The following is a 13,280-nucleotide window of genomic DNA, read 5'->3' as shown; positions in this document are numbered from 1 at the left end:
AGTCTGTCTGACTTGTTTCCTTCTGGTAATTTACACGGCCATTGGATGATGGCTTAGAAGAGAGAAAACCATGTGATGAAATTGCAAATGGAAGTCAAAATAAAGTCCAGTGATGATGTTTTGGAGAGGGTGGTATACATAGATGGCCTAGATTTCATGTTCTATGGTCTGGATGTGGATATAGAGAAATCAGTCAGTCCTTTCCTCTGAGTAAGGGCCAGACTTTCGAAGAAAGCAGCAGATGTGTACAGTGAAACTGGATGGCTGAGGAATGTTTCTCAGGAAGAGGATCTCAGGGACTTTCAACCGAGCACTTTGTGTTCAGGTCCTCCCTTGCACCCTCCTCTTACAAAGGTGTCTGGTGTCTTCAATTCCTGAACCTTTCTGGACTTCCTTGCTTTTTAAATCTTCGGATCATACTACACACATAGTTTTATAGCCAGATTTTTATTTTTACTTTCATTCATAATGAAACTCATGTTTCACTATGAGCATTTTCCCAAAGGAAAGTGGTTACTGCTAAAACATCCCCATCCAACTACCTTTAATCCACCATAATGGAAAAGTTCTAGATTCCTACCAGAGTTCAAGCCAAGGTAGTCACAAGTGTAATGCAAGTACTTATAAAACAGCAGGAAGGAAAAAGCCTGTATACAAAAGAAATTGTATCTTGAGACACCTACTCCCATGCTAGTATATCTTTGGATGGTTTAACTAGTAAATGTAGCAGTATGAGGCCAGGGAAAAACTCCTATCTCACATATTGGGATAATTTTAAGTAGCCCATTGTATTAATTAGATTATTGATCCAGCTGCTAATACAGTGACCTGAATTAACAACAGCTTAACAAGATAGAAGTTTATTTTCTCTCTCATTACAATCTGAGTGTGATATGATGGTTCCACTTAGGACCCTTCTTGTTGCTCTGTTATTCCTAGGTTGTTTCCATTGTTTACATGATTAAGGTTGGCTAACTACATTTTAGCCACGGGGAAAAAGGAAATATGGTCCAGGGAGCATACTCCTTCCTTTAAAAGGCACATTTCGCACATTTCACTTTTGTTCACACCTCATTATCCAGAAATTACCAGAAGACTGGGAAACAATCTAGCTTGGTGGCCACACACGCTGTGCTATATAAGAAGCTGAGGTCTATATGAGAAGCTGAGGTCAAGTACTGGGGACAGCTAATGGTCTCTGCCATAATATGAGTTTTTTACAGTAAAATCAAGGTTGTTGAATTTAGACTAACATAGCTGATTGTTAAGTTCTGATGTTTGTAGTAGGGCCTTTTTCTATTTGTTTATATTAAAATTCTAATACATACAGAACTTGAAAATAAAACTAGGTGAAATCCTAGGGATTTTCCCTATACAGACCTAAGAGAATACGGAAGATTAATGCCTTATGCTCCCTTATTCACTGGAATTCAGTAAAATCCTAGTATCCTTTTTCCATTCTGGCCAGTGAAATCAAGCTCTTACAGGTCTACTTTTGCTTCTAATGCTAACTAATGAAATTCCAGAGCTGAGGCTTAGAAACATACACCTTTATAATGAACAACAACAAAAGGAGACAGAGAGATCAAGGAGATGCCCCTCTACCCTACAGCCATAGAAGAAGAGAGATGGTTCTGTTTCATAGAACTTGTTCAAAGAATCTGCTTTGATGAAGTGTTAAATTAAGAACATTCATAAGAACATCAATCTATTTTCCTGTGCAATAGGAAAACTTGTCTGAATATTCATAATCTAGCAACTTGTTTTCTTCTCTGTTCTTGGAATGTAATTTCAACAAAAAGATCTTGTAAAACTCTTAAACTTTTGAAATTGTTACTGTCTACTGCAAAGATAACCTTCAAAGTGAGCTTGTAATTGTGATTGGTTGTATTCCTTGACAGTTTGTTTCCTTGGTAATAATGCTGTAACTTACATGTCTGAATTCTGAGACAACCTAGATACTTGTAGCTTTGCTCTGTCATATCAGAAGAGAATCACTGGCACGTTTCTCTTTTCCCATCTATACAATGGAGAAAAATAAATTCCTATCACACTAGCTGATTTCTTATTTTAACGAAGAGAGCCTTCCTGCTAAATTAACAAGAGAAATTGCCTTTCATTTTTTTCTGTGAAAATCTACTATCTAATACCCTTGTCTTTAGGAATTCATGAAATTCTTATTCTCAAGTTATCTAACAGTGTTTCTCTTTTTCCATATAGACTGTCCTTCATCTACCTGGGTTCAGTTCCAAGACAGTTGTTACATTTTTCTTCAAGAAGCTATCAAAGTAGAAAGCATAGAGGATGTTAGAAATCAGTGTACTGACCATGGTAAGGAGCTTATTCTTTTTTGCTTTTTCACAAATCAGTAAAAAGTGTTCACTAATTTCTTAAAAAATGGTTTTGTCATATCTTTACCTGAGTCCTTATAATAAATGGACAGCTTTTATTCTACAAAACACAAGCCACAGGCAGTGGAATTGGGCATACATTTAACTCTTGAGTTGGAAGACAGTTAGACAAAGCAGAGCAACAGAACCTTAGCAACAGCAGTGTCTATTTAATGTGCGTCCTCTGTACCAGGCCCTGTGCTTACACACATCACTTTACCTGGCTTTAATTATCATAACAAACGTATCAGGTAATTTATTATTAGCTTCCTTTTATCAAGAGAAGAAATTAAGTTCAGTTATTTGTTCAAGGTCACACAGGCAGAGCCAGGATTCAAACCAGAGTCTGTCTGATTTTAGGACCAGAGTTTGTAATCACTCTGTCATTCTGCTCTGAAAGTGCTGTTTCAGGCATGCGGTGTGGGCAGATGTCAGATTACAAGGAACCGTGAAGTGAGGCTGTGGTAAAAAGCAGGGTACGTTAAAGAAAAATGAGAAAAAGGCTGTTTGCTAGAGGATATGCTTAATTTCTCTGGGAAATATAACTTCACATTGTGAAATATTTTAAAATGTCATTTCTAAAAAGGTGTGCTTGGGTGCTCTTTATAGTTTGGCTGTTTGGCCCAAAGCACATCCTTATTGTTAAACCTCTAAGTTTTGTGATACTTGTCAGCACAAACTAAAACTATGATGTGAGCTAGGATCTTTTTCAACTGGAATATCTATGATGGCGAGGTGAGAGTCCTTGATTCTTTAAAGGTGCTTTTTATTACTGTGTGACTTCTAAAAATCTCTTGATCATTTCATTAAATTTTGTCTTAGGCATATTTATAACTCCAGCAGTTAAAACTCCTTTTATCTAAAAAACCACGATTTCTGATAATCCACCAATATAACATTTTGGAAGAATATCAAATTGTATTAGGGATACTTTAATTAAAATCATGTTCACTTATTATAGAAGTAATAAATGTAGGCATAGAAGTTTTTAATCCTATTAAGTGCCATGTAGTACTCCATAGATATTTATTGTTTCCCTTTGAAAAACTCATACCTGCGAAATGGTGTTGAATATTGGCTCTTTGAAAACAAGACAAAATTTCCAACATGCCAATATGGTTTCATTGCAAGGAAATTGAATAATAGGACTTTTGCTGGTCTTACAAGATTCTTTAAATGGAGTTCCCCCTACAACTATTTTCTATTTTTTTAAAGCCATTTATATTAGGTATACTTAGAAATAAATACAGATTTCAATAACAGAAATTATATTGGAGGTTGAGAGCCAAGAAAAGACATGTTCCTATTCTCTGTTTGCTTGTACGAATCACAAGGTCAAAGTTCATTGTCCAGCTTTACTACTTATCTTAAGCAGTTAAGCAACTCCTTACTATAAAGAGGTGTAATAAATACTTGTTGACTGACTTCCTCTACAATTTAACTGTAGTTGTATTTGCTATTTTTCTTTAGTGAACAAGCAAAATAAAATTGAAAACACCAAGAAACTTTGTGGTCTGATTTTTGATTGCTTGTTTCAAAGTCCGTTGATTCCACTTGTTCAAGCAGGGTAGCCATTTAAGGATTTTAAATTGTTGTACACAAATTTGCTTATAAAATTTTTCCTATGTCTAAAGAAAAAACGTCTTTTTTCCCAGTAAAAATTTTATAAATTCAGTTTGTCTTATTGACTTGATTTTTTAAAATTTCTCATACATTTCTGATAATCCTCTGCATTTGCTTCCAGTCTGGAAATACCCATTTCATTGATGAGTCGGAACATTAGCTAAAATTAATTAATAATATTGTACTTATTTTTAGCTAGGGTAGTATTTTGATTTGGAGCAGTATGTGGACATGAATTCAGTGTTTCCTATGTCTGAAGAAGAAAAAGCATAAGGAATACTAGAATATTTATATTTGGATTTATAACATCTTCACAGCTAACAAAATCTTATCGTAAACCATAGGAAATAAGTGACTTGTTACCTTTTGGGCTGCAAAGAGCTGTATATAGAAATATTCCCAGTGCTTGGTGCTAATTTAATTGATTTACCTCTCCTTATTTTTGGTACTATTATTCATTTAGGAAAATACTTGTGAGAGGCTAAAATTCTTCTTGTATTGCAATATTTACCTTTAATTTATATATTATTATAGTAGAAAAAATATTTTTAACCTTTCCTTTTGTGACCTATGAGCTATGTCACTAGTCATAAAAAGAATTAAAGACCCAAATTACATCTCAGCAGGTACTGTCACTGATAATGCATTGTAAAAAAAATTTGCTTAAGCACATGCATTCTTCAGGGACTTATTCTGTCATTTGTTAAAGAAAATGAAAGTATGTCTTATTTGCCTGACATAGTAATTTAAGTTTATACAGTATTTAATTAGATTACAATGTAAAAAATCATTAAAGTTCCATTGGCTGCCACAAGGTCAGAGAAAAGAATGAAAAACTCATCTCTGAACACTGAAACCTAAACTATAACCTAGTTAAATATTTCCCTTGAGGATTTTTCTAGAGTAGTATTTTGGTCACATTTCACAAGTAAGTACAAGTAAGTACACTAGGGTAAAACAGATTAAAAGTCTCTATGACATTTAACAGACAGGAGGTGATAGCAGCTAGAACTGATAAGAAAACCATCATAGACTTTTAAAAATGGAGATATGACTCAGAGAGAGAAGCTTGCTGAATCCTGACATTGGATTAATTAAAAATATTGTTAAGTATTTTAAAGACCAGCCTTATTTTTTCTTTTCTTTTAAAAATTTTTTCTTAATTACACAATTAATGCACAAATCACTATAGAAAACTTAGAAAAACACATAAATGAATATTTTAAAAATAAAACAAAGCCACCCTAAATTGTACCACCCTAAGGAAATGTAATGACTATTAACATCTTGGTAAGCATTCTTCTAGACCCCTCCCAGGCAAATATATTTTAATAAATGTTTGCATATATATATATATGGATCATATGAGGCAAACTGTTATGTCATCTGCATTTTCCTTTAAAAATGTCTTTCCATGGCAGTAAATATAGAATGCATATTTTCTAATAACTGTACATTATTCCACTATATAGATGTAATAATTGATTTAGTTAATCCTCTAATATTGGTTATTAAATTATTTCCATTCTTTCAGTGTCATAAACAACATGGGATGAGCATTAATGATTGTGCCTATTTGAGCACAGAGCCAATGATTGCCTTAGCATAAATTAAGGATTGTTGGGACAAAGAATATGTACTTCCTTTTAGGGCTTTTGATACATCTTGCCAAATTGTCTCCAAAAAGCTTGTACTAATTTTTACTCCAATCAGCCATTTATGAGTTCCTATTTTTCTATACACGAGGCCAACACTGTTTAATTTGCAAGTCTTAAAGTCTTGTTTTAATTTTCATTTCTTTACCAGTGAGATTGCATTTTTCACACATTTCTTGTGTTGTATTTCCTTTTGTGAGGGTGAATTGCCTTTTTAACAGTCTGAGACCAATTTTTTCTTCTATTAAGGTGTTTGCCTTTTTATTTTTTAATTTACAATAGAGCTTTAGTCTGCCCACTTTGTGATTTTCTTAACAATATGGTATATTTTTGGAGAGATTTTTGGCCCTATAGTAGTTTGCTTTCCTCCTGTAGTTACATTGATTGTTTTTTTTAAAGCCTCTTCTAAAAGATGTAAAAGTAATCACCTAATACAAATTTTTCTTACCATATCAGGACATAATAGGAGCTCTTTCTCTTCTCCATTTAACTGTTAACTTATTACAAAAAATTATCAATTTTAGCATGATGTCATAATACATTAACCTATTATTTAAGTCTCCTGTAATTCTCAAAGTGTGGTCCCTGGATCAGCAGCATCAGCATCATCCGGGAACTTATTAGGAATGTAAATTCTCAGGCCTCATCTCACTCCTACTGAATCAGAAACTCTGGGTGGGGGGCCCAGCACTTCTGATGTAACAAGCCCATCAGGCTATTCTGATGCACACTAAAATTGGAGAACCACTGATCTAAGACAATATTCTGAAGTCTTCAGGAGCCTTGTTAAGTCAGAATGACTTTGGAAGAACATAATTTAATAGTAGGAAAGGCTTCTTCCTCATCTCTCCATATATTTGAATTAGTTGTGGTACACAAAGCCTCCAAGATAACTTTAAAATATGTGTAGGATCAACAACTTCTCCTTGGAAAATAATAGGAAAAGATTGTTATTTCTAAAATTACTGAGGCTGAAAGTCATGTTTCTTAGGAACATTTGGACGTTATATTCCTCATTTAGCTGAGTACAGCCAAAAGGATATCCTTGATACCCTTTTTGTTCCCCTGGGATTAGATGTCCCCTCCCCACCAGATTTCTGGTTGCTATGAATATAAGCTTTGATGTCATCATTCGTTCACTTGTTTTCACTTGCAAAAACATGTAATATCCTGAGAGAAACTAATTCTACTAGCGTTTTCTAAGTATTGTCCAATTAAGACAGTGGAATGACTTTTTAATTTGAAAGAGAATCTTTGGATGAAGAAACAAGGTTAAATCTCTCTTGGAAAAGTGAAGTTACTGCTAATATTTATAGGATGCTATGTAGCTTATGGATTGTGATTAAAAAAAAAAAGTTAACGTATGTGAGGCATAAAATCTATGTGGCTGCTGCTCCTTACTCTTGAACCAGGTGAAAGAGTCCCAGGAAAAGTCAACCATCCAATGAGAACGAGGACCTCCTTTATCAGTCAGTTTCCCTAACCAGGACTTTTCTAAGGATGACCAGAAGAAAGAAAATATGGGAAGGCACAGGCTTCGGGCAGCAGGTACATGAAGGCCAGTTAATGAGTCTGAGTTAAAGGTCAGACATGGCTTGTTGCTTGAGCATCACTAGGTCTTGAGACTACTCTGGCAAGTTGCTCTCATACTTTTCAGCTCTCCTGGGTGTGCTCAGAGGTATTCCTCCCTACACCTGTGAACTGACGGCAGGAGCAGCCATGGTAGCTAGAGGAGGGGAGTGGGAAAAACGGAAAAACATTGAGGGATAGAGAAAGTGTGTTTTACTGCGTAACCTTCCTAGGATGTTTTATTTCCCTGCTGTTTATAATTGAGATTATCAACTCTAGGTGAATGAATGAGTATAAAATGATTCTGTTCAATTTATCACATTATCATTGTACTTGTCTCATGAGTGACTATATTGTCTCTTCAGAAAGGTACATTCTCAAGTTAAATTTAAAAGGATGTAAGTGTAATATACTGTATGTATTATAATACCTTTTATATATTTCACGAGATTTTCATTAATTTTTGGAACATGCTTTTTGTTCTCCCTAAAATAATTTCAGGAGCAGACATGATAAGCATACATAATGAAGAAGAAAATGCTTTTATACTGGATACTTTGAAAAAGCAATGGAAAGGCCCAGATGATATCCTACTAGGCATGTTTTTTGACACAGATGGTAAGTGATACTTACCTTGTGGAATCTCACTTTTTTTCCCCTTAATGTTAATAAAACTGATGACTTTCTTTTAGATTCCTCAATTCTCTCCTTCAAGTTGATGTTTCCTGTGGTCTCCAGGTAATTTTCAGTATGGATCGATGACTTGTACCACAGCTTTTGCCTGAGCAGCTCAATGTGTCTCTCACATGAGAGTCAAATTTGATTCTGTCTGGATTAAATGTGGTTCTAGGCTCAGTATTTTTGTAATACGATAGTCATAAAAATTAGTATTAATGCCAACAATAGGATAGACTGAACTCTCAAGGTTATAATATGTAAATGTATTTACTGTCACTTTAGAAAATAGAAAGTACAGATATAATTATTTTCAAAATGAAATGAAATTACTAAGATTACTCTTAATATTTTAACTATTTTCTTGGATATTTCTCCATTAAAATGTTACAATATATACTTTTTTTCTTTACAAAAATGGGATCACCTTCAGAACTTTCTTGAAACAATACCTTTGACTTGCCTGTAGACAGGATATATTCCTCCAATTTAAATTCTACAACCAAAAGTTTAGACCAGACATACCTTAGTAACTTTCTACCTTTAATCCTAGACCCTTTTCTTTGATTTCTTTTAACACCTTTTTATACTGTCATAATGTTGAAAATATTCCTTAACTGACAGATTCGAGTTTCAAGTGGTTTGATAAGTCAAATATGACATTTGATAAGTGGACAGACCAAGAAGATGGTGAGGACCTGGTTGACACCTGTGCCTTTTTGCACACCAAGACAGGTGAATGGAAAAAAGGAAACTGTGAAGTTTCTTCTGTGGAGGGAGCCCTTTGTAAAGCAGCTAGTAAGTATAATTGAAGGCCTTTTTCCATTCTAAGATGGGTGGTGAAAGTAGGGCTGGTGTTAAAGTAATTTTCTTTGAGATAAGTGTGCCTCAGTAAACAGGGAGTAAGACTTCAGAATATATTAGAAAGTCTTGGAAGTCAAATATGTAATTTTCTCACATTTCAGAGGTAGGGTCAGATCATGTGACCGAGGCATACTTTTATTTTATTTATTTATTCTTAGAGCTTGCAAGAGGTTAAGGATTTCTTCTGTGTTGCTCAAAGGAATTATCATAGCCTCTCTGCATGTGATTTGATTAAACAGTGGAAATGGTGAAATAATCACATCTAATTCCTGAATTCTAATGATTCCAGAATTCTAGTGTTAGTTTACAAAGAATATGATTCTCTACAAGAACTAAAATCCTTTGTTTAGGCAAACAAAGAAAAATTGCATCATAGCCTATAATTTATTCTTCTGACCCATGAGAATGCTTTCTAATGAACAAAATTATCCTGTCCTACAACATTTTGATGATGTTAAACAAAAAGTTTGTTCTTCTAAGTTTTAGAGAGAATTGTTTTCTCATTAAAGACACTTAAAATTTCAAAATATGATTTGGGATTGCTTGAAACATGACGCAGACAGCCATTTTCCCACTTTGCATCCTTAGTATTTCCCCCTTCTACTACAACTGTAAACCAAAACTTACATCTGCTTCTGATTATTTATTTACTTTACATCTGGAATTACATACATTTTTTACTTGCCACACCAGGGTTCTTGACTACGATCATTTTTATAGTGATTATATAAAATTTGTCATAGTTTTATGGTAGTAGCATCCAACTGCCAATATTTATTGGGTTTTTTAAAAATTGTTTCTTTTCATATATGGTGCCTCAGGGCACCGTTATATGAACCAAATTTTAAATTAGACTACAACTTCGAAACATCAGAAATAGTGAGCAAATCCATACTAATAAGGTAGGGTCACAGTTGTATACCTTAATTTTATCATGTTTGTTTTCTACACTCTCCAACCAAAATCCTCTTATTTCCCTCACCTCATCATTCTTTTTCTTGATGTCCATTATTCTTTTTCCACAAACCAAGTTAATGCATTTTATTAGAACCCTACATCTTTTTTTAAAAACTAACTTTAAAATAGACAATTGACCAAACAATAGAAATATGGATATTAAGCTGTTGAATTCTTTTTTTAACTTCTTTGAAAGTGTTTAAAGGCAATCTTAGAATAAAACAAATTTAAATTTAAATTTTGATCTTCTTTTGTATTTTAGTCCCATATGAGAAGAAATATTTATCAGGTAAGTAATGATCTTTTGTTAAAACTTTTTCAACAAGTAAAAATATATTGATTCTAGCATGTTAAAATACTACTAAAGACCCCTTTTAAATTATTAACTATATAACATAATGTTAAATAGAACAACCTTTATAAGAATGTAGAAAGGTCTCTTAGCTTAGTAATAAGATCTGACATTTTAAATATTCTAATTCCATGTATGAAATGAACATTTTTTTAAAGACCAAATTATATGTTCCCATTGAATTACATTATGTTTTTGTGGGAAATGACTCCATCTTTTGTTAAAAGAAATTTCTTCTCATAGTTGTAATTACAATTCACAAAGCTTCTGTCTTAAGGGCTTCCTAAATGCATTTTTTTGGAAAGGAACAGGTAATATATTTACATTGTTCAAAAAGCAAAACTATGCAAGGGAAACACTGAAAAGTCTGTCTCTTACTGCCCCCACCCCACCATTCTGAAACCTTTACCCTTACTGGCCATCATTTCAGTTTCTTCTTTAACTGTCTAGTGTTTCTTTTGCCAATATAAGCAAATTGAGATATATGACTTATTGTGACCCTTTTATTCACTAATATACTCTAGATAGCACTCCATATCATTACCTATAGACTGCTTTTTGTTTTTTACAACCGCATACCCTTCCATTGTATGGATATACATAGTTATTTAACTAGCTCCAGACCCCCACTGGGTTGTTTCCAAACGTTTGCTATTATACACAATGCTGCATGAATCACCTTGCAAAAATACCGGTTTGTCTGTAGATAAGATTTCTTGAAATGTAATTGCTGGATTGAAAATGAATATATAACTTTGATCAATATTGATAGTGTTTCAGAGGAGTTACACCATTTTGCATTCCCAGACGCAATGTGTGAGTGCCTGTTTTGAAACTTCTGAATTCTTGCCAGTTGGATAGTATTTTTTAATCTCCATATTTCTGAGGTTTATTAGACATAGGGTAAAATGCACAATCTCTAAACGTACAGCTTAATGGCGGCTTACGTATACACCTGTGTTAACTACCACTTAAATCAAGATATAGAACATCCATCACACCAAAGTTCCCTCATGCTCCTTCCCAGTAAATGTCCACCCTACCACCATCGACTCCACAGCTAGCCACTACCATGATTTCTTTCACCATAGGTTAGTTTCTTGTTCTTGAACTTCACATAAATTTAACTCTACTGGCTTCCTTCACACAGGAATTTCTTTTAAGTTTCATCCATGTTATGCATATAATACGGTGCTTTTTCTGTTGGTGCACAGTATTTTATAAATATCCCACAATTTGTCCATTCTCTTGTTTATGGATATTTGGATCATTTCTAGTTTAGCACTAATATGATAGAGCTGCCTTTGAACATTATACGTCTTTTTTTGGACCTATGTTCTCATTTTCCTTGAGTACACTCGAAAAAGTGGACTTACATGGTCAGAGGGGAGTTAATATGTTTAGCTTTATTAGAAACCAACAAATAATTTTTTAAAGAGGTTGAACCATGTTACATTTCTTCTGGCAGTGTATGCGAGGTGAGTTCCATTTGCTCTACATCCATCTGATGATGGTATTGTCAATCTATTTAATTTTAGCCACTTGGATGTGTAGTGATCTCACTGGAATTTTAATTTCCTTGATGAATAATGATGCTGAGCACCGCTGCACGTTTATTACTTATTTGGATATCTTCTTTTGTGAAATGCCTGTTCAAGTTTTTTGCCCTTATTTTTTATTAGGTTGCCTTTCTTAATGATTCACAGTTTTTCTGTTTTTAAAAATTCTGGATATGACTCCTTTGTCAGGTATGAGTATTATGAATATTTTGTCATTGTGGGGCTTGCGGTGATACAACTATGATGGAAGAGGAGGAAAGGAGTGTTTAAGAGTGCACGTGTATATAGGAAAGTTAAATTCTCACTCTTCTCTAGGAGGAAAATATAACATCTTACAAAATCAAGGAAAGTACCACCTCACACCCATTAAGTTGACTATCAATAAAACAGAAAATAACAAGTGTTGACAAGAATGTAGAGAAAATGGAACCCTTGTGCACTACTGTTGGAAATTTACAATGGTGCACCTGCTGTGGAAAACAGTATGGTAGCTCCTCAAAAAATTAAAAATATGATTACTATATGATCCAGCAATTCCACTTCTAAGTATATATCCAGAAAGGTGAAGAGGAATCAAAGAAATATCCGTACACCCATGTTCATAGCAGCAGCATTTGCAATAGCCAAAAGGTGGAACCAACTCAAGTGACCATTTACAGATGAACAGAGAAACAAAATGTGGTATATACATACTATGGAATATTATTCAGTCTCAAAAAGGAAGGTAGTTCTAATACATGCTACAACATGCATGAACCTGGAGGATATCAAGCTAAGTGAAATAAGCCAGTCACAAAAGGACAAATACAGTATAATTCCAATTATTTGAGGTACCTAGAGGAGTCAACCTCATAGAGGTAGAATGATGGTTGCCAGTGTTGGGAAAGGGAAGAATGGGGAGTTATTGTTTCATACAGAATTTCAGGTTTGCAAGATAACAGTTCTATGGAGGAATGGTGGTAACATGTTGAATGTACTTAATGCTACTGAACTGTAAACCCAACAATGGTTAAGACGGTAAATTTTATGTGTATTTTACCACAATTAAATTTTTTTAAAAAGAGATTGACAGCTGAGCTAACATCTGTTGCCAATCTTTTTTCTTCTTCTCCTCCCTAGTACATAGTTGTATATTTTAGCTGTAGGTCCTTCTGGTTGTGTTATGTGGGATGCCGCCTCAGCATGGCCTGATGAGTGGTGCCACGTCGGTGCCCAGTATCTGAACTGGCAAAACCGTGGGCTGCCAAAGCGGAGCATGTGAACTTAATCACTTGGCCACAAGGCTAGCCCCCATAATTAATTTTTTTTTGTTTTTAATCAAGAAAAGCAGTGTAAGCATGGTATTTAGAAGCATGGAGGCAAATAACAGAAGTAGCAGTGGTCAACTTCAAGGAATGGAAGTTAAGGGTGAGTAGTTGGGCAGGAGGAGCACAGTATTTTTCATTACATACCTTGTAGGACTATGAATTTTTAGCTAAGCACATGTATACTTTGGGAAAAGTAAAAGGATATATGCAAACTGAAACATGTTTAGAAAAGAGCAGGCAGGTCTATGATGGGTCTCAAAACCATGGCAGGAATAGCTAAAAGATTGGGCAACATTTGGTCTTTAGACTCCACTTATCTTTGAATTCAT

The 13,280-nt window shown here is 34.3% G+C and overlaps 1 protein-coding gene across 1 annotated transcript in view; it reads left to right on the top strand.

Annotated features, from left to right (window-relative positions):
- LY75 (lymphocyte antigen 75) overlaps positions 1 to 13,280 on the top strand; it is a 129,912-nt gene that overhangs the window by 110,441 nt on the left and 6,191 nt on the right. Inside the window, exons 35-38 of the mRNA XM_046658363.1 lie at positions 2,221 to 2,331; positions 7,739 to 7,855; positions 8,537 to 8,710; positions 9,996 to 10,022. Of these exons, the coding sequence (XP_046514319.1) occupies positions 2,221 to 2,331; positions 7,739 to 7,855; positions 8,537 to 8,710; positions 9,996 to 10,022 (429 nt within the window). The remainder of the gene's footprint in view (positions 1 to 2,220; positions 2,332 to 7,738; positions 7,856 to 8,536; positions 8,711 to 9,995; positions 10,023 to 13,280) is intronic.

Source organism: Equus quagga, chromosome 4 (genome assembly GCF_021613505.1).
Source record: "Equus quagga isolate Etosha38 chromosome 4, UCLA_HA_Equagga_1.0, whole genome shotgun sequence".
In the NCBI taxonomy this organism is placed as follows: Eukaryota; Metazoa; Chordata; class Mammalia; order Perissodactyla; family Equidae; genus Equus; species Equus quagga.
This window is presented reverse-complemented; position numbering and strand designations above follow the sequence as displayed.